The 21,689-nt window shown below is 49.1% G+C and overlaps 1 protein-coding gene and 1 pseudogene across 2 annotated transcripts in view; one reads left to right on the plus strand and one right to left on the minus strand.

The window, feature by feature from the left end:
• Nucleotides 1–21,689, minus strand: part of LOC142582812 (monocarboxylate transporter 13-like) — a 92,218-nt gene that overhangs the window by 11,638 nt on the left and 58,891 nt on the right. The window contains exons 1-2 of one of the 2 annotated variants that reach the window (XM_075692868.1): nucleotides 2,327–2,479; nucleotides 50–452 (exon numbers count right to left, since the gene is read on the minus strand). In XM_075692868.1, coding sequence (XP_075548983.1) covers nucleotides 50–452; nucleotides 2,327–2,425 — 502 coding nt within the window. In that variant the 5' untranslated portion in view covers nucleotides 2,426–2,479. Of the gene's footprint in view, nucleotides 1–49; nucleotides 453–2,326; nucleotides 2,480–21,689 lie in introns of those variants that run through there. The other variant, XM_075692869.1, reaches the window with a different exon arrangement.
• LOC142583842 (U2 spliceosomal RNA) lies at nucleotides 11,020–11,200 on the plus strand (annotated as a pseudogene).

Consider the following 21,689-nt stretch of genomic DNA (forward strand, 5'->3'; position numbering starts at 1 on the left):
CACAAAACGCGAATATAGGTAACTTTAAGCACTCGTTTGGGGAACGTACCAGCAAGCAGGTAGCAACCGGTCTGTATGGAAGCCACCCAGGCCGTGGCCCCCTTGGATTCGCCAAAGGTGGCGGCGAATTCGCGCAGGAATATGCCGAACGAGAAGATGATGCCGTCGACGATGACGAAGCAAATGAAGGAGGCGAACACGATGACCCATCCGTAACCACCGTCCGGGGGACTAGGCAGCTCCACGGCTCCGTCCTGGTCGTCGGGTAGTGACGCGGTGCCTTCATCGTCCTCTTCCTCGCCCTCTGTCGGTAGTGCTTCCTCCTTGCGCAGGGATTCGTTGGACTTGTCGCTGCTCATGGTTGACTGCTTTTGAGGGCACTGCTTGTCAGCCCTTGTCACTGCACCGCCCGAATCCGTCTTCTCGGCTCGACACTCTTCCGGGCTTCGACACTGCGTAGCCACGGAGAAAAGACACATTGCTTCAAACGACGCGCAAGTATCATCGGTTGTGCTTGCAACAATTAGAGAAAAGAAAATGGATAGAAGCCATCGGCGGATGATTGTCAAAGTTTAGCGATACCTTCTCGTTACACCCGCTGAGAAGTGCTGCTAGGTAGACTTCTTGGTTAGCTGTGTTCGTTAATGCTATGAAGTGTGTAGTGTACTTCAATAGTACACTCCATGACCGGTACTGTCAACGGAGATCGAGTTTGCATTTGACTCAAGCCTTACGAACTTGCAGGTAGTAAATTCTAAATTATTTGTCAGAAGTTTAAATTGGAGACGCAGTGAATGGGCTTTGCTGATTTACGCGGGTTTACTGCGTGGTATTTGTTTCTAGATTTTTCCAGAGTGAAATATGATAGTTACAGCAAAATCGCTATAATGTTTTAAACTCGTACGTGTTTCAAAGTATTTTTCAAGAGCTCCTAATTGAACGCCCAGTTTCCAGCGATGGACGTCACACTGATCCATCATTTCCTCTTATCGTGCGAGCCTCCAAGTCACCGCGCAGACCTTCAATGACCGCACTTGCAGGGTACAAACGTTTTGAAAGCACGCGAGACAGGACAGACATTATCTGTTTTGATAAGCGGCAAAAGCAGCAAGCGAGATGCAAACTGCATCAGAAAAACAAAAATGAGGGACGCTTAGCTGCTGGTGTAGCGCAGAAGCCTTTCATGTGCCGCGTCCTCTCGTGAACGGAACGCTTTGATGCTCAGAGCATTGGGCGAGTTTCTTCAGATAATTATGCAGCGAGCTTCGAGAAATTCAGAATTCTGATGTCAATGAGCCATGTGAGTTCAATTGTCATGCATGTGCACGACAACTTTATCTTTCGTGTTCTGATACCCTTTTCAGTCTGTACGGAGGCGTACAGGCCGTCAGTGACGAAAAAAAATTGAACACATTTGGCTCCTACGCGTGGATTTGTCAATGCTTCTGATTGTGACTTACCCAAGGCCCCAAAAAAACATATTCATGCTATTTATAAAAATTAGTGCGTATGTTTCCTTTTCTTCGAACCACCATTCGTACTGTGCCTCGTTGACCTTTTGCTTCGAAACAACTGCAGCAAAAGCTGGTGTAAGACAAGAATACTGTTCTACGGAGTATATAAATTGCTGTAGAATTGCATGGTCATCGAAGGGAAGCGCACACGTATGACGAAATGTCATCACTGTCGCACTGAACGTAGTGTTAGCGAGATAAACCAATTGATGGTAGCTCGCATGATGCAGGAATCAAAATTATTGGAGTCTACAGTCTGCACCTTTGCATAAACTGCACGTTACGATAGGAATGAACAACTGAAACTGATCGCCAGACACGAGCATCATACAGATTGATATTTCCCTAGAGTGGAGAAATTAGCACAGGGCAAGCGGGACCACTACAACTGCAACTCTATTGCCATGAATTGCCCCTTAAGTGCCAATATGTGCCAAATTGAGAAAAGTAGTGCCTCCGTTGTCACTGTGTGTTTTAAAGCGACGTGTCCAACAATCTCGCCGCAATACATCGCTGCCAACTCACGCAAAAATAACGCAGGCTTTCAGAACCGAAGCGCGACACAAAAGCGAAAAGCCGCAATTCTCAAAGTCCCGCCACAGGCAATCTTTCCAGCAGCAGAGCCGACACTTCATCACCCTACGGTGATGCTGACAATAGAGCCCTTGTGTAGCCCGCATGGTAACTCTATTCTAACACCAACTTCACTTTCAAGGCACAAGAAATAGCCTTTCGCGTTCACGTCACTGCGAATGTGCGCACAGTATTCCTGGCACAAAACGCGTCGCCGACCAGGCAAAGGATTCGCTCACCGGGTTTTTCGCTGCTGCGGCCACAGCCGATAAGGAGCCTTCCAACTGATCTGAAGCCCGCGACTCGAAAGACCCCGGAGGACTCGAGGCAGGACACATCTTCGCCGGTGTGGGTGCTTATCGGTGCCGGCCGCCGAGTGGCAGATAGGGCGCGCTCGCATGCCTCTCCGAGGCCGACCGATTTCTCGACGACGACCAAGAGCGAGCCTGCCTTCAAGAAGACACTTCCCTGGCTTCTCCTCTAGTACGTTTGTCCCATGTGATCGATACAGGCACTGCGTCTACGGACTACCAGCTATCGTGCAATGCTACGTCTGTGGTGGACATCCGGGCCGCGAAACAGGCCTTGAAGTGTACATCTACTGTAGTTCTCCCAATTCGCCAACAAAGCCCTCTCTAAACCTCACATGTCCTTCACTTTTCGGAGAGCTGGAAGTTACGTTTTAGTTCTATAGGATCGATAGGTGTAATACGTCCGCAAGTTTCCAGGTCATGTGCAATGCAAGGGTTCAGGCGGATAGCCAGACAATGAAAAGGCCTTGAAGAGCACAGCAGCCACTGCAGCTCTTCCCCTTCTTCAACACAACCCTTTCTCTGCCACTGGTTTGGACGCATACGATGGATATATGCACTACGTGCCCACGCTACCAGGCCGCGTGCGATACATGGTCTGCGGTGAACATAGCGACAACAAACAGGCCTTGAAGTGTGCAGCAGCAGCCGCACCTCAAACACTACCGTTTCTCAACCAACCTGATCCTATACTTTTCGGCAGTCTAGAGGTGGCATCGTAGTACCATGTGATCGATACATACACTATACGTCATTACGCTACCAGGCCACCTGAAATGCATGGTCTCATGTGGACATCACGACAATGAACATGCCTTAAGGAGTACAGCAGCAACCGCCTTTCTTCCATTTTTCCAACGCGATCCTTTCTCAACCCCCCATATTTTATGCTTTTCGGGGAGTTCCAGGTGGCTCTATTGTGAGCTTTGCAAGTTGCTTAAAAGCAGCGGATCACCCCCCGTGAACGTCATGCAACTTTCGGAGTACCAAACGCCGCTTCCTTCTCGGAAGGCGATGTGCATAGAACTCGAATAATATTTTTCTGAAACATTATTGTCTTTATTTCATTGCATCATTCCCGTGTACTGTCTTGAAAAAGAAGTGTCTGGCTCCATCTTGGAAGTTTTGCGGGAGAGATCACGTTGGAAAGCGTGAGATTTGCCGTCGTTTACGAAACCGCTGATATTCGGCATCGGAGCGCGGCGTATCGCTAATCTTGCAGGTTACGACCGGACAGTAGCTGATAGAAATTCGCTGAGCTCTTAGGTAAGGCTTTTAGAAGAGAAGCACTCCTGAATAGTGCTTGTGAACACATCGAGCTACGGCGTGTTCGTGCTGGTTTTTTTCTAGGAGGCGGTTGTGAGCGTCATTCTCTTGCGAGTATAAAGGAATATGAGGGCACAAATAGTGACAAGTGGAGAAACCATATGGTCGGCATTTTATATTAAAAGAATAATTAGATGCGTCGACACTGAAGACTTTCTGTGACATGAAATAAATTGAATGTTATAAAGATTATATTAAAGAAAATGTGTGCGTGTGTGTGCGAAACCACACACACGCGTCTGCGCACGCGCACACACAGACACACGTCGACCGTTCATTGTGGTTGGACGCGACGACAGGAGAAACGCAAAACCAAAGCGCTGTTGTTATTTTATTGGTCAAATGGGAAATAGTCATCCATCCGTATGTAGCACCGCCCGACGTTTCAGCCCGCTGAGCCATGCATGGCCGCAGATTGTCTATGTTCGCAGGCACAGGCTTTCCACGCATATCAGAGGGCACGCCCTTAATTGGCAGCCCCGCCGCTAGAAGACGCAGCTTGTGTAGATGGAAGCGCGAGAGAGGAGCCTGGCTGCACTACACGCCGCATACGTGACGCGTTTCCGCTATTTGCATACTTCTATAGTCATCATCGTACATGATTTCGGCCCAAATTTTAGCACGCAGCTCTTAGGCACCCGTTCGCGCGTTTAGCGTCGGCGTCCCTCAGCGGCGTCCTTCGGCGTATTCCGATCCAACAAGTACAGCGAAGGATTAAAGAGCGAACGCGTAGCTGAGCAGGGTATGAAAGACGGCGACGAAGAGAGCTCGAGGAGGAAAGCGGAGGAAGAAGGTGCAGCAGAACCATGAGGCGGAAAGCGGAGGAGGAGGGTATGGCGAAAGGCGTGAGAAGAAAAGCGTAGTGCGGCGCACGACGGGCTCTGCGGCGACGAATGCTACGAGATGGAACCAGAGTAAAGCGCCGTCGTCTGTTCACCGATGGCATGCAGCGAGCGCGTCCACCGATAGCATATAGGAAACAAAGCGCTACATGAGCGGAGGTCTGTCTGCGGTGATTGCTGTGAATCTCGCCCACGCGTCACACACGCGCTGCCTGCTGTCTCTCGCGATCTCCCGATCAGCGAGACAGTCGCGCCACACTTCGCTTGTTTTGTAATTTACCGCACGAGACAGATTGCCCGCGCCAGCCAATATATCACTAAATGAAAACACGCATAGATCTGCGCTCACATTTTGCTTTAGGGAGTGTTGTTATCGTCTGTAAATATTTGTTCCATAATAACTGCTCACTCGCTAACTTCTAAAACAACTTTGACGAGAATACTGATAGCTCCAACCTATTTCTTTTCGCCCAAACCACTCCAACGATATAACCATTATGCGAGAAAGTCCCGAGCGTTCATAAAATTGCTCAGCAACAGTACGTTGTCCTGAAATTGGTGCTTCCCCCGATGTCTTGCTCCGCCGCGCAACTTGTCGAGCCTGAAGGAGCGGACGCAAGCCGTCGTACCCGCTCCTTCAGTGGTGCGCTGTCGCGCTCACAGGTGAGGTGCAAAGGGTTTCGGTTCTGTTTCTGTTGGTAAATCCAAAATTAAAGTGAATTTTGCCCCATAGACATGATTTCTTTTTTGACCCGACGTGGTTACTCAGTGGCTATGGTGTTAGGCTGCTGAGCACGAGGTCGCGGGATCGAATCCCGGCCACGGCGGCCGCATTTCGATGGGGGCGAAATGCGAAAACACCCGTGTACTTAGATTTAGGTGCACGTTAAAGATCCCCAGGTGGTTGAAATTTCTAGAGTCTTCCACTACGGCGTGCCTCATAATCAGAAAGTGCTTTTGACACGTAAAACCCCACAATTTAATTTTTTTTAATGATTTCTTTTTTGCTTGGTTCCCATGTGGAAGCGCGCTATGCGGAATTTACTGAGCGCAACTACTCCACCATTTTACGCACAGTTAAGCTGGATTAACTGAAGGGGTCGGAAACAGTAGGACTCCGGCTACTCTATAAAGAAATAATTAACTTTAAATTAAATAAGATTAGAAAATAAAAGGAACACTAGCATGCACAGACACTCACGCGTGTAAGAGTGAAAGAACAAAAACGATCACTCTCCGTAATCGAGAGCAGATGTAAGCATTAAATGGCTACCGGCAAAGCAGATTGGTTGGAGTAATTACGACGATTACTCACAACCATATCCTAGCCATCCCAACCATCTCGCAAGCGGCGCGCTGGACGCTACCCGCCTGATCACGAGCGAAGCGCCATCTCTCGAATGTGGTGGTGCGAAACCCGCGCCGCAGAACTCACGGGCCACTGGCGTTGAAAAAAGCACAGGCAACCCTGTCTCAGTGCCAAAAGATGACAGTCAAGTGTATGGTGCACTGTATCTGCCTTTTGAATGTTGCTATTGGAAAATGACAAATAAAACTTCAGCTTACTAGAAGTTACAGCTTGAGTGATATTGTGAGCAAGCATTAAAAACACCCCAACACGCGGGAGCACATCACGGTGGCCCCCTATCCCCAGAATCATGCACCCGGAACATCATTCGAGTCGTCGCCAAGGTCGCGCAAAGACCCTCCAGACAAGGTACGTCAGTCTCCCACTACACTATAGAAAGATGCCACGCAGTAACCCCAAAAAGCAGCCATGACGGCTAGCGTTGTCGACCATATCCTTCTAGAGGTGATCTTAATTACGGACCGCACTCGCAGTGCCATCGAAGCGGTGGAGACAATCATCGCCTTGGCCATCACCTCCAGTCTAACCAACGAGCACGTCACAATTATTACTGACTCCCAGTCACCTTGGCGTAGCTACGCGAGAGGCAGAATATCTTAAAGCATCACCCACCGGCTCCTCAAACAAGCCTCCCAATTCCCGGACGTTGAAATAGTGTGGACTCCAGGACACGAGTCCCTCCGCGGAAATAAGCGTGCGCACACTGTAGCCCGAGCTCATACCTCACGGGCGCCACAAGAGAGGTATACGGCCGCGTCTGTGCAGCCCGTACACTTAAAATACAACGCCATACTACAACACCACAGATTAAACAGACGACAATGCCCAACTCACACAAGACCCTCCCACGCGAAGACGCCGTAGCATGGCGACAGTTATAAGCCATCACATGCCCCCATTTAAGCAGACTACATGCAATATGCCCTACACTATGCTCATACAAATGTCCCATTTGTAATGACGACGCCTCCCTATATCACACGTGCCCCAACGTAAAGGCAGCCTCGCAAATACCCAACCTCGCACCCGAGCAGTGTCAGGCCATGCTGACCAGCTCGGACCCTCGTGGCCAGCAGCGACTGGTGCGGCGGGCCCGGGAGACAGCAAAAGCCGCAGGAACCCTGGACTGAGGGCGCCTCCCCACACAAGCAGAAAGACACCTGCTTGTCCCTTTTTTTTCGATAAATGTTTTTCCTTGTCCTCCTCCTTAAGAACTCGGAAGCAATATTTTTGTAATTCGTTTGGGCAGTAACTGGCGTATGTAATGCGGTCTTGTACAAAGGGTTGGGGACCAGAGACCGCATTTTATTAAGTTTTAGCTGGCTACCCGGGTGGTCTCGTTTTGTTCTCGCAATTACCCGGCTAACGACTCTGGCTTTTGGCCCAAGGTCACTTGAAGGTCGCCGACAACGGGAGCTAAAAGCATTTCACGCTTAAAATAAATGAAACATAACAATGAAAGCGAGTCACTGCACATAATCGTCCCTATAGTAGGCTGACTCCATGTCGATACATATAAATAAGTATTTAACTGTACAGAAAGATGTTATTTCAAGGCCATAACTGACCACGGTCTGAGTATTGTCCCAAGTGACCATGAATGATAGTCTATAGAGACGTAAGTTTCAAGCGCAGCTGTCGCCTTTGCTGCACGTGGCAGTCCAGCAACACGTGGGCTATTTCCTCGTCCGTCACTTAACACGTACACGACGCGGGCCTCATTTTCCCACCAATTTTCTAATTTCTGCTAGTTTTCGTACCGTGTAATGCTGCAATTTTTTTACTCAATCCGTCTTTCAGTTCTCTTCATACAATGTTGCGCACATGTCTAGCACACGCTAGTCCATGCACGCGCAGAGCGATTCCAGTCATCGTAGCGCTAACACTTTTGCTGTGAGACCTCCGCTACAGCACAGATATGGTTGATGCGTGGTTTCTGTTCCATTGAAGGAGGTATAAGACTTCGTCGCAGGCGTAACAGGAAATGTGCGTTTTTTTTTTAGGATATGATGTGCCTGGGTTGCATGCTGAGAAAAAAAGGTATCGATGCGGACGCTGTTTGCTGAGAATCGCAGCATGTCAGGCTTCGTTCAGGTTTCGAAAGTGTGAGTTGTCCTTTCGAGAAAGGAGAGTGCCGGTTGGTTTGCATTCTTTTCTTATTTTCTTCTTGTTTAGTTTTTTTCGAGGAACGCATGTTCGCAGAGGGAGAGGCCTCTCCCTCTTTTTCATCATCGTCATTGTCATTGTAGTAACTGTTGTTTTGAATCGTAACAGTGGCTTTGGTTATGAGTTGGGAGACCACCATAGTTCTGAAGGCGCAGTTACGGCCCAGCCGCTCGCATTCTTAACCAGGACATAGAAGAAAAGCTCTGCAGTCTAGCTTTATACAGACGCCAGAAAAAGAAGATACTTAGAGGCCAGCAGAAAAGACAAGTTTCACAGAGCATGTTGGTTATGGGTTTGAGGAAGGCCGCGTACGAGCGACATCTGTGCGCGGGTTCTTGTACTATGCGCGCCCGGGCTGTTCACGCGCCGTATCTCTCCTCGGGCACCGGGAATCGGGGGCGCTCTTGTTTATTACGTCGGTTGATGGGTTCAGAGAATGGCTTCTCGAACGCGCTTGCTACCAGCAGCCCGTGTTGACACACAGCTTACGGACTCCCGTTTCTCAAAGTGCCCCGCGGTATCTAGAAAGGCTGCTCTAAATATAGCCGCACGTGCTGCTCTCGCGGGACGCCTTAGTCCTGCTAATCACTGACAGAAACCTCAAATATACAAAGAAAAAAGGGCATTTTCTTCGTTATCTATACAGACAGTGATAGGCAGGGCAAGAAGCTCCTTGGAAATGCATGTAGTACGGTCAACAAGATTAGCAAGCGGTTCACCTGTGCCGGTGTTCGCCGAGTTTTTGACGACAATGTGGCAATCGCCCGTTGCGAGAATGATAAAATGTCTTCGCGACACCCAATTCCACTGCGAAGAGCACTGTCTTGACTGACAAGGAAGGCAAGCAGACTACGGAAAATGATTCCTTAGGAGACGTAGCTGAAGAAGGCAAAGGGGAACGTGGCGCATAAAAGTGAACAGAGGCAACAACAGGAAAAACTTACGATGGTAAGCTATACCGGCAGCAGTAAATCTAATGAAGTGCTAGTATGGGAGCACGTGCAATGGCATTGTTGCGCCAGTTTAGGGATAAACGCGCAGGAATGCGTAGAGCTACGTTGCTGACGATTTATGAACTTTACGTCCGCCGCATTCTCGAATTTGGCTGTGTTCTTTTTTTAGGATGTGCAGCATACAAGCTAAGACCTTTAATACTACTGGAAAGGCAAGCGCTGCGTCTCTGCCTTGGGCTACCATGTTTTGTGGCTGACCATGTTAAATAAAAGTAACGGTGGTGATATGCTGTGTTTAATAGCCCTCTCTTCTGTCACGGTTTATGTATTCTCTGTTTGTTTGTTTACGATGTAATTAACTTTGTTTTGATGCAACTCCTCGCGTCCGACTGTTCATTATGCCGAGTGGGCTCGACAGGTCGTGCTTAGCGTGACAAGCAGTAATCATCCCAAGCTATTTGCTAAAAATTTGTAGAACATTGGAACTTTCTCAATAACAAAGGTACCGTGGCCACATGTATCGCGAGCTGAGAAAGCGGCAAGCGCATCGCTGCAGTTCCTGAAGTCGACGGACCTTAGTGAGCGACTGTAGTTTCGATGTGCACCTCAGGATAGATGAAGCAACACCTAAGCGTTCTCTCTCCTTTCTTTTTTTTCATCCTTTAACCCCTTCCCCCTGTGCAGGGTAGCAAACCGAACGTGCGACTGGTTCGACTTTCCTGGTGTTCTTTCTCTTTTGAAAAGAGGCGCCAGGAATGGGATGTTAAATCAGGGTGCAATCATTTAGGCTGTCGAGCTTGTCATTACACTTAACCATGCATGGAACGGTTCGCTCACCACAAGTCGCGCGTAGAGCCTATTCGCCTGCGAAGAACCGGAGGCATCTAAGGAGCTTTACGTAGGTACCTCTCGACTAATGTGGCGATTCACGTGCCTACGGGTTCGTTACAGCTCACTGAAGCACGCATAGTACAGCTCGGCCATTATTACGTATGCATGGAGGTCGTAAAGTAGCCTTAATGCGGACACAATCGTGAAATCATGAACCTATATAGTTGTTTACAGTCGCAGTATTCTAGACCCAGGAGCAGCCTTACGTAAATAATTGAGAGGTCTTCAGCGCAGGCGGAACGAGTCCGAAAATATTTTAAGGAGGAAAGCCTGACATGGCTCGTCGCAATGGCTCATACCTGAAAAAAAAAAAACATCGCCTGGTCCAGTGATACAAAATAAGTAGACGAGTTGTACAAAAAATATCATCAGCAACGGCTGGTACCCGAAAAAAAAAGCAATCTGGAATGGCTCAAACCCCCCTAAGCAAGCAGAAATGCAATGGCTGAATATGAATGAAAACACTAAAGAGAAAACTTCAGCGTCATGCCACTCTGTGAACGTGCATGACCAGCGAAGCTGTATATGTGGGCTACTTAATGACGAACTGTCCACTGCCGGGCGTGAAACGCCGTATGCACACGAATGAAAGGCGAGGAGCGACTAGTCGCTCGTCCACAATGTTGTGCCTCGGAAGATGATGAGACGTCAGGGGGTACACATACCCGCAAAACGCGGCACACCTTTTCTTAACGAATCCCGGCACGTAGAAACGCACCTCACCGCAACCCGAAGGCACACACTGTTTCACCGTAGCCAAGGCGATCGTGAGTTGGTCGACGTCCCGCAATGCAGGAATGGTTGTGAGGTCACTCGAAAACCACAAGCGGTCACACACAACACAGGCCACACAGAATTGGCTTCCTCACAAACTCCCTATGAAACCTGGCCGTTGCTCCGGCAAAACGTTCCAAGTTTGCGGGATCGGGCCCACGTGGACGGTTTGCATTTTTTTCTGCCTGGCGGGCCTGGCAGCGCGCTTATGGGACCGCCACCACGGGAGAACGGAAGGAAACGGAGGGAGATGCGCAAGCGCTTGGAACGCCGACAGAGAGAGGGCGGTGCAACGTAGATATGGCCGACCGGGTCAAAGTGTAGTATCTTTTTTCATCAGCTTAATATCTGATACGAGCTGTATTCGGACCTGCGATATTTAAACTTATATTTGCAAGTTGACGGAGTGCTTTAAAGCATGCTTAACCTCCGCCGCGGGTCTGCGCGGTATTGCACTATCTTCGGGATCGACCCACATAAGGGGAGAGATTCTCGATCTACGCCACTCTTGCCCACGGACACATTTTCATCAGAACCTAGCCATATACAGCTTCGCTGTAAAAAAGAACGAAGAAAGAATCAACATCAGGAGTGGCTCATACTCCCTTAAGAAAGCAGATGCAATGGCCGAATATGAAAGAAGAAACGAAAGAAAGAAAGGAACCAAACAAAGAACGAAAGAAAGAACGAACGAATGAAAGAACAAAGAAAGAGTTAACAAAGAAAGCTGAGCACGAGGTCGCGGGATCGAATCCCGGCCACGGCGGCCGCATTTCGATGGGGGCGAAATGCGAAAGCACCCGTGTGCTTAGATTTAGGTGCACGTTAAGGAACCCCAGGTGGTCAAAATTTCCGGAGTCCTCCACTACGGCGTGCCTCATAATCAGAAAGTGGTTTCGGCACGTAAAACCCCAAATATTATTATTATTATTATTATAACAAAGAAAGAAAGAAGGAATTAAAGAAAGAAAGAGAAGAAATAACTTTTGGGCAGTTGATTAGGTGCTCACATGTGCCGTTACGGAGATCGACCTAAAGCGCAATACGTTTACTTCCCACTGCAGTTCGTTATATCTTGCAAGAAGTCTGATTTTACCGATCGGATAACTTAATGCATTGCCACGCGTGCAGCAGGTTTTCGCGTTCACGTGTCACAGGGGTGTAACATGCTGCCGATATTTATCCGGACAGTCCAGGCATAACTAAATCTGAACAGGCATGACCAGCCGCAACAACCATCACGCGTAAACGGTTGCCAATGAAATCAAACACTAGTACCTTGCGGTGCCTCTCTGCTGCTGCCGCGATCGCGCATGGCAGCTCGACAACGCAAGCATGTTGGCGCCTTCACGCGCCGCCATCCACAGCCACTCTAAATTTTCGTTTACAGAAGTGGAGTATCTGTTCTCATTGCGGTTTTGCAACTTTGCAAATGTGCTGCTTCGGTTCTCAAGAGCACCGGCTTCTGGGCGAGTTGGTTGCGCATAGTGGATCACGCGGTCTAGCGCGCACAAACAAGGACAGAGTGAGGAGTAGACAAGACAAGCGTTTACTTCCAACTGACCGTAGATTTACAAAATTGCATCGTATGAACACTTCCCTTCATGACGTCACAAGACCGAAATGCCCACATCAGGTGGCCAGGCTCAGAAACTTAGTTCCCTTGGACGACAGAAAAGCAGAAGGTGCGCTGACACACGACACACCCGCCTTTCTAATGTAATCTGCTTCAATTACCTCCCTAACATCCTGGTTCTTATTTTTGGCTACTATCTTACACGTGTTGAACGAGGTTTTGCACGGCTTCTTGTTCTTAATTCCACAGTCATGATAATGCACAGAAAGATTCCCATCGCGGTAGGTCCCCACCTTCCTGCCGTTTTATGGAAGTATTCCATTCAGACACCTTCTAATCTGACCGGTATAGCTGGAACCACACGATAAGGGAACTTCATATACCACGCCAGACAGACATATTACAAAAGGATCACGATGTCTGACAGTGCACGGCTCTTTCTTTTCCTGGAACGGATAAGTCATTTCGAAAAGCTTCCCTAGCTTCTCAAGGGCGTATAGCACCACTCTGACGTTGCTACGATTTCCTCTCTTTTTTAGGCGGTGTTACGTGACTGCGTCTCTCACATATTCGCGTGAACGAAACTTCCTCTAGACACCTGGAAAATATTGGCAAGATTTATTGGGCCTATATTTACGAGAACTATTACTGTAACGTGGTCTCTGGACAGCAGTTGCTCTAACCATTTGCGCACTTTTTAATGACTCCTGTCATCAAACAAACGTTAAATACGTATTCTAAGATCGTAGTTATAATATATGCAACATGTTTAATGGGAAGCACCTGTAAAGCATTAACATCCATTTATTTACTATTCTTCAATGACAACAGAGAACTTTAAATTGCATTCATGTCTGTCGGGAATAAGAGAGTGCAATTTCTGTTTTAAGAGCTGAGGTATTCTACAGAAGACGGTTTATAAGCTCTAATAGCCAGAGAGATAAGTCATTAAGGGAATTGGCCATCTTTGTTTCGTCAAGCATTTCCGTGTTTGCCGGAAGTTTCATATCTCGAGTGGCTGGCGACGAATGAGGTAAAGCACAATTCATTCGCTTCCGCACGTGATCACTTCTTCTCGAAGTGCTAGCATTAAATAGCTTATGCACATAATCTCTTCTTTTTTCTTGCTCGACAAAAGGAGGCGGTAGCGTTATTTCTGCAGGTTATTAAATTTTGAAAGATCGTCGGGCCACGTACTCTCCAGAAGGCACCGATTGAGGGCATTTTGCTGGTTTGTCATTTTTCAGGCGCCTCTCATTCTTCTCTGGACAATAGCTATAACGCAGATTGTTCCTAAAAGCGAAACAAAATTCATTTAGATCAGTCCAGTGATGTTCCAAAGAGTGAATTTGTGTTTTATGTGCATACGTCTGTTAAGTACGCACGCGTATATAAGCATCTAAATATTCAGCTTAGGTGCGCGCACCTTCCCGGAAGAATAATGTACTGACCTTGAAAGATATTTAGTGAGCTGTCTTATGAAAGACAGCGAAAGATGCACGCGCGCAAAAAGCAGAAGTTCACTCCCAGGAGTCAGGGCGGCGTTATTGTGGAATGCCACCGGTGAAAGTTACTCGACGCGGCGTCACTATCAACGGCTTGGGTCAATAGCCGTTGTGAGTGCCTCGCTTAGGGAAGCGATTTCTCAAGGCAACCACTCTGGGCCTCTTAGCCTTGCTGGCTTGCGATATCTGGCATATCCAACATGTGTTCGACACATGCCGGACGACAAACAAACACGAGGCCCCCTCAGATGCCCGTTCGTATCCGCGAGCTTGCGTTTGATACCGGCCGTGAAAAAGACAAAGGCAGGCGTGTAGGTGGACGTTGTACCAGATGGCGTAGTCACCCAATTCGTACAAATGCTTAGTTAATTTGCCTGAGCAGTTAAAGATTGTGCACCTAGACAACACCTTTATGCATGCGGAGCAGTTAAACCTCCGTTAAACCCAAATTTGTGCCGTGCGACAAGGTGCAGGACTGAACGCTTCAAACGCGATACTCGGAGTGCGTAGCTACCGGTGGGCGCTGGGGACACCGAGCGTTGCGCTGCTGAGCTTGAGGTCGCGGGTTCGATCCTGGCCGGGGTGTCCGTATTACGATTAGAGTGGAATGTAAGAACGCTCGTGTACCGTGCATTGGGTGCACGTTAAAGAACCCCAAGTGGTCAAAATTATTCCGGAGCCCCCCACAACGGCGTGTCTCACAATCAGATTGTGGTTTTGGCAGGTGAAGGTCCAGAGTATATTTTTTTTCCGGGAGCGGGAGGGGGGCTCTCAGCTGATGCATTGTGGTATATACGATGAAAATAAGTGCCCATGTGACGTATTGTGACTGCATTTCGTTAACTGCCATTAGTTCTGAAAAAAAAAATTGACGCGTTGTGTGAGACGTGGTGTTGCGCATTATCACCTACGACGAAAAAAAAAAATGTTGCACATTTTAAATGTAAGTAGATGATGCGGAAATTCAGGTTAAAAAGTGAAGACGAAGAACCGCTATATAATATTAAGCCTGTATCCATCTTCTCAAGAACACAAAGGGCGCTTTTATCTGAACGAACTGGAGAAATTGACTCAATATCGACTCGGGAGAAATTGCTGGTGTGAGCATGTGTCCTTACAATTCGGTCGAGCCTGCGCTTTCTTCAGAACTGCAACAGACCGGTTGACAATACGAACTGACTTGGAAAGGTATTGCCACTAGGATTTCATTAGCGTGTGAAGAGGCTAACGTCGTAGCTCATTTCAGGTGGCCAGACGCAGTACAAAAGGAATGGAAAAAGTAACAAAGTTTTAATAAACGAACCAACCAAGAAATAATTTCTTAACCCGCCGTGGTGGCGTAGTGGCCAGGGCATTGCGCTGCTAAACCTGAAAGCGCAGGATCAAATCTCGGCGGTGGAGGCCGTACTCCGATGCGGACGATATGCAAACGCCTTCAACCTGGATTGGGTGCACGTTAAAGAAACCCAGGTGGTCAAAATTAATCTGGTGTCCCTCACTACGGCGTGCCTCATAATCCAGTCGTAGATTTTGGCACGTAAAATCCCAGAATTTATTTTTTGATAATTAGAAAACGTCAGTCAGCAGCACTATGAACGGTCGCGGCACCTATACGTCTTGAATATTTGGGAGCCGACTCACCACAATTTTTAATCTATTTTAGCAGTGCGATATGTTGGGCGCGTTGGCGCATAACCATTAGAGGTACTGTGGCGCAAAGTAGACGCCAGAAAAAGAAATGGAGACAGAAAGAGCGCCTACTCGCAGCTAAAGGAGACGACGCTAGGGGGCCAAACGGAGCGGTCACGCTTCGCATGAGCTCCTGCCTCGACGCCTCATTTCACCCGGAAGACCTCGACGCCGCCGAAAATGCAGTGCTCTATCGTCCTCCACTAATCAAGCGAAACCCGTGGATAACTGGTTTTCAACCGTAAGTCCATATTTCCCGTTCTCTGCCTGCGCGAAGATTCGCGGAGAAGAACGCTGCTCTAAGCCTAAGGGGCGTCGGGCCGACGGCCCGACGGAACGCTGCTCCTGCAGCTCGTGCGGGACGCGCCAGGATGGCTGACGACGACGCGTCTGCTACGATCGGAGCCACGACGCCGATCGAAAAGAACCCCCAACGCGACGACAACGCTACCGACCTATCGCAAAAGAAATCCCTTGACAACGGGGGATGGTTTACTGCAAGATACCACAACTCAAGGCTCATCGCCGTTCCGGAAACCGGGACCGAAGCGGTCTACAAATCAGCACTGAGCCAGCCCAAACTAAAGGAGAATCCCATTTGCCAAGAGAAGCTACCTCCACTGCCGAAGACCGATTTCAAGGTCATCATTAGACCGAAGAATGGGCTCAACATCAGTCAACTGAGCACGCATCAGATGGCCCGGGCTGTAACCAAAGCATGTGGAAACCCAGACATGTGCAACGAAGGCAACTTGCTTATACGGTTGCGCAACGGATCGAACATCGCCATAATCAGCACGCCAAGCATGGAGACTGCCAATGTAGTGCAGAGCATTCCAAGTCTACGTTTTGGTGCGAAAGACTATGCAGTGACGGCGTACGTGGCAGCGCCGGACAATTCGTGTAAAGGAGTGATTCACGGACTGGACGCCGGTACAACGCCGACCGAATTACTGGCCCACCTTCGGGTACGTACCCATGGAGTCAAAATACTTTACGCAAGAATGCTTGGAAACTCCCAAACCGCGGTAATTACCTTCGAGGGCAAGATCGTCCCCCGCTACGTTTACTACTACGGCGGCGAGACGCGTTGCTACCTCTATCGGTCATCGCGGCAAGTTTGCTATATATGCTTCAAGCCTGGGCATAGGGCGGATGTATGCCCGACACCTGACGCCGTTGTCTGCTCGAACTGCGCCGAGCCAGTAATCGAAGACGGACACACCTGCGAGCCCAGGTGTGCGCTGTGCAAGGAAGCGCACCCGACACGGGCAAAGGAGTGCAAAGAACGCCTCTGGAAACCGAGAAGCCCACGGGGGAGAAAAAAAGAGGAACCGGACGCCGAAGCCAAGGACGCCGGCGGACGTGGCCGGCCCAGGAAACGCTGGTTCAGTAGGGACTCCAGCTCGACATCCAAGTCTAGATCAAGGTCGAGATCCGCGTCCAAGACCAGGCAGGCTCCAGAAACGAAAAAGAAGCAGCAGAAGAAGACCATACACAAGAAGGAAGAAGACAGTAAGGTGAGCTGGAAAGCGCATCTTTTCTCAGCCTCTCCCACTGCTCCAAAGAACACGAACACTCACAATGACGAAGTAAATGAGCTAAGGCAAACTATTCAGACTCTCAGGGCAGAAAATGCTGAGCTCAGACAGAAGCTCAACGAGCTCATAGATGAACTTAAGGCACTGAGAACAGGGCAGACAAACTCAAAGCCGCAAACAGCCGAAACCCAGTCGGCCACCATAGGGCGGCAGGAATTCACAACTGCCATGGTGGCCATGAATGATGCACTAGCGAATCTTAGCAACCTCGTTTCTAACATCCAAGAGGAGGCGCGCAAGGACAGAGAACGCCTAGTACAATTTACAGGCATGAAATCCAGAACTAAACCCTATACTAGGCCATCGGCTGAGTATGGCGAGCAACCCTAAACGCCCGGTCAAGTTGGAAACCCTCGATATATGGCAGTGGAACTGCCGTGGGATCCGCAGAAAGCAGGGTCTCCTTAAACAATACATCAGTAACTGCACAGCTCCGCCAGACATAATCGCCCTACAGGAAACCGGCTGCTCACCCACTCTTGCGGGGTACACAGTCTATGAAGGGCTCAGCCAGAGTAAGGTCGCGACGCTGGTTGCCAAAGCTGTCACCGTAATCAAACACGACATCGACGCAACGGACATCGACCACGTCTTTATTGATATTATTACCCAAAAGAGAAGCCAAGAAAGCATCTTTCTCCTCAACATTTACAGCCCGCCCAGCCAGAGGAACGCCAATTTTGGCTACCTGTTACGCAAGGCAGAACAAGCAGCAGGCAAGAAGGGTCTCGTCATCCTGGGGGATTTTAATGCCTGGCACAAAAGCTGGGGCTGCGTTAAGGAAACTCAAAAAGGCAGGGACCTAGCCAGAGAAACGGATCGCAGAAGGCTTAGTCTCATCACAGACCACACCCAACCCACGCGAGTGGGGAACAGTATCAACCGAGATTCGAGCCCAGACTTGGCATTCGTCAGAGGGGTAAGGGACGCTCGATGGGAAAACGACGGGGAAACGCTTGGCAGCGACCACTTCATTTTGCGCATCAAGATAGAAACCTTCCCGATCAGGGAAAGACTTGGCCGGGCTAGGCTCACCGACTGGGTAGCCTATAGAAAAACTAGGGCGGAGTCCGAAGACACTGAGATCACAGACATTACGAGCTGGGTCGCAGGAATCAAGGCAGACTGCAAAAGGCTAACCCGAGAGGTCGCCCTCACCACCAACACACCCGAGGTGGATAAGCATCTTTTACACCTATGGGACGCCCGACGGGGGCTACTAAGAAGATGGAGGCGGCAGAAGCACAACAGAAAACTCAGACTAAAAATCGTTGAGGTCACCAGACAAGCCGAAGAGTATGCGACAGAACTCGCAGGGCGCAACTGGGACCAAAAATGCAACGAGCTACAGGGGACCCTGGGCTGGAAAAAGACATGGGCCTTGCTAAGGAGTCTTATAGACCCAACCATGACCAAGTCCGAAAATCGTAAAACGACCCAACGGATCGCGCACCGATTCCAAGGCACAGACCGGGAAATGCTGAAGAACATCAAGCAGCGCTACATTGGGGATACAACGGACGTCGACTGCAGCTTGGCATACACGGGCGAAGCAAATCCCGCTCTAGATGAACCCATTACCATAGAAGAAGTAAGACACGCTGTGATGTCTGCCACAAAGAACACCACGCCAGGCAAGGATGGCATCACCAACGCCATGATAAGGAACCTGGACGAAAACTCCATCAAACGATTTACAGAATTCGTAAATAAACACTGGGAACAGGGGACTATCCCGGACGACTGGAGACATGCGGAAATAGTTATGATTCCGAAGTCGGGAAAGACTCCCTGCCTGGAAAACCTGCGACCCATTTCGCTAACGTCCTGCTTGGGAAAAGTATACGAGAGAATTGTGCTTCAGAGGTTGGAGACCCACCTAGAGGATAACGAGCTCATGCCACACACTATGTTTGGATTCAGAAAATGCCTCTCAACGCAAGACATCCTCCTGCAGATTAAGGAGGAGGTACTTACTACCATCCAGAAATATGGAGAAAATATCTTGCTTGCATTCGATCTTAAGGCGGCCTTCGACAATGTAAGTCATAGGGCTGTGCTGGAGGGTCTCAGCAACATTGGTTGCGGGCAGAGAATACACAACTACGTCAGAGCTTTCCTCAGTGACAGATCCGCCACCATTGGTATAGGAGGCATCAGGACTGACACCTTCAACATGCCCAAAAAGGGAACACCGCAAGGCTCTGTGATATCCCCTACGCTTTTCAAGATTGTTATGATCGGGTTAGCACGGAAGCTCGAAAAAATTGAAGGGCTCAGGCATGCCATATACGCCGACGACGTCACAATCTGGGTGACCAAGGGATCCTTAGGAGAAAAACAAGACCTTCTGCAGAGCGCAGCAGATACAGTCCATGCCTACACTGAACACTGCGGGCTTGTCTGCTCCCCGGAGAAATCCGAGGTGCTCAGAGTCTACCGAAGAGGATACAATCTGCAAAACTCCATAGACATCTTCATAGGGGGGAAGAAGATTCCGGAGGTATCCCAAGTTAAGATCCTTGGCATGTGGATACAGAGCAACTGTCGTGTGGACCACACAATCAGACAGCTGGCAAACACTACAGCTCAGATCACAAGGATGATCGCAAGAATCTCAAACAGACGGCGAGGTATGAAAGAAGAGGACACATGTAGGCTAATACAGGCCCTCGTGATCAGTAGGATTGTATACAGTGTCCCCTACCAAACACCGCTCGAGCAGGAAAAAGAACAATTAGAGGCAATCCTTAGGAAAGCTTACAAATGCGCTCTCGGACTACCGGTCAACACCTCGACGGAGAAATTCCTTCAATTGGGCATAAACAACACAGTGCAAGAACACATCGAAGCTCACCTTCTCGCGCAGAAAATGAGACTCATGCTGACTCCAACGGGCAGGAACACGCTGAAGATACTGGGTATGAGAGATGCTTGCAGAGAAATTAACAGCACGGAAAGCATACCTAAAGAGATTCGAGAGATCATTGAGGTTAGCCCGATACCGAGAAACATGCACCCTAAATTACACAAGGCCAGAAGAAAGGCAAGATCAGAAGCACACAACAGATATTTCTCGGCGAGAAAAGACGTGCTATACGTCGACGCGACCACATACAAAGAGCACTCCGGGGCGGTAGTCAGCGTTGTTGATCACCAGCTTAGAGAAATCAATTGCGCTTCGATCAAAGGCAACAACATCCTGGAGGCTGAGGAAGCGGCAATCGCACTCGCCATCACCCACAAGGGCGAAGAGGCCACTACAACAATACTTACGGACTCGCAAGAAGCGTGCAGAAGGTACAGCAGTGGACGCATATCCACTGCGGCCATCCGCATACTCAAGACGAGAAAAATAACCTTTTCGAGATGCTTCATTACGTGGACACCAGGTCATGAGACTGTGACAGGGAACCAGCGTGCCGACGCCAACGCCCGAGCATACGCCAACCGGGGGGCGCACCACGACGGGGAACCGGACACAGTCACCAGACGCTATGGAGCAATTTTAGAAAACCAAAGAGCCCTAAGAAGGATCTACCCCCCTCCCCACAAAGACCTTAGTAGAGAGCAGTCGGTTGCCTGGAGACAACTGCAGACTAATACATACCCCAATCTGAGTCTGCTCAGCAAAATCTATCCGTCAACATAAGACAATAAATGCCCGCTATGCGGTGAACACGCAACGCTTTACCACGTTACATGGGCCTGCCAAAAGCCAAAGGTAGCGCCAGTACACAAAACACCAACACCGGAGCAGTGGGAGGCTGCGCTATCCTGCTCGAAGCCTGAAGAACAGCTCAAGCTGATCGACAGAGCTAGCAAGATGGCAAAGGCCACTGGGGCCCTGGACTGAGGGCTCCACCTTCGCCGGTATACCTTCTTTGTGAAAATAAAGTTTTTCATTCATTCGCAGCTAAATTTATTTCAAGAGGCAACACCTAATATAAAAGCGCGGCACGTGCAAACGAGCTATCGCAGAGCAATATGCTAAAAAAAAAACTGAAATTCGCACTTATGAAAAGAGACGGAAGCAACAGCGATGCAAGAATCCCTTTTTCTTTGTTGTCTGTGTAATGGGCTGCCTGTAACTCTCGTGTGACCGCATACCGGCTTCTTCCTATCACGCGCTGTGTCCCCAAACTGTGGCACGCAAGCACGCTGTCGCACGAGGCACATCGGATAAGCAGGTTTGACCTTGTGCCGATAAGTGTCGCAATATACGCTTCATCTGGGGCCGATATTCAGGACCAGGAAGTACAGTTGCACAGTGGCTCAAATATTTTGCAAATGCTAAGATATTGGAACTCTGCAGCTTTTTTCAGCCAGTAAGGTTATTCGCATAAGTGGCAATAGTGTTAATGCGTTGGGTTAGGCAACGTCAATATGAGAGCCAGCCTGCAATGACGCTTTTATTCACGCCTGCATTGCGCAACGCTCTTGTTACTCTCTTGTTTTTCTGTAAAAACTACGTCAGCAAAAAAAAAATAAGAAGAAGAAAGCGACAGAAAGAGACTGCAGAGATTCTTAGGCATGAGTGCGATTGAGAATGCTATGGGCACATGTCCAAAATTTGCTGTCAACGTCATTTCGGTGTAG

The sequence above is a fragment of the Dermacentor variabilis genome, chromosome 5, assembly GCF_050947875.1.
Source record: "Dermacentor variabilis isolate Ectoservices chromosome 5, ASM5094787v1, whole genome shotgun sequence".
NCBI lineage: Eukaryota > Metazoa > Arthropoda > Arachnida > Ixodida > Ixodidae > Dermacentor > Dermacentor variabilis.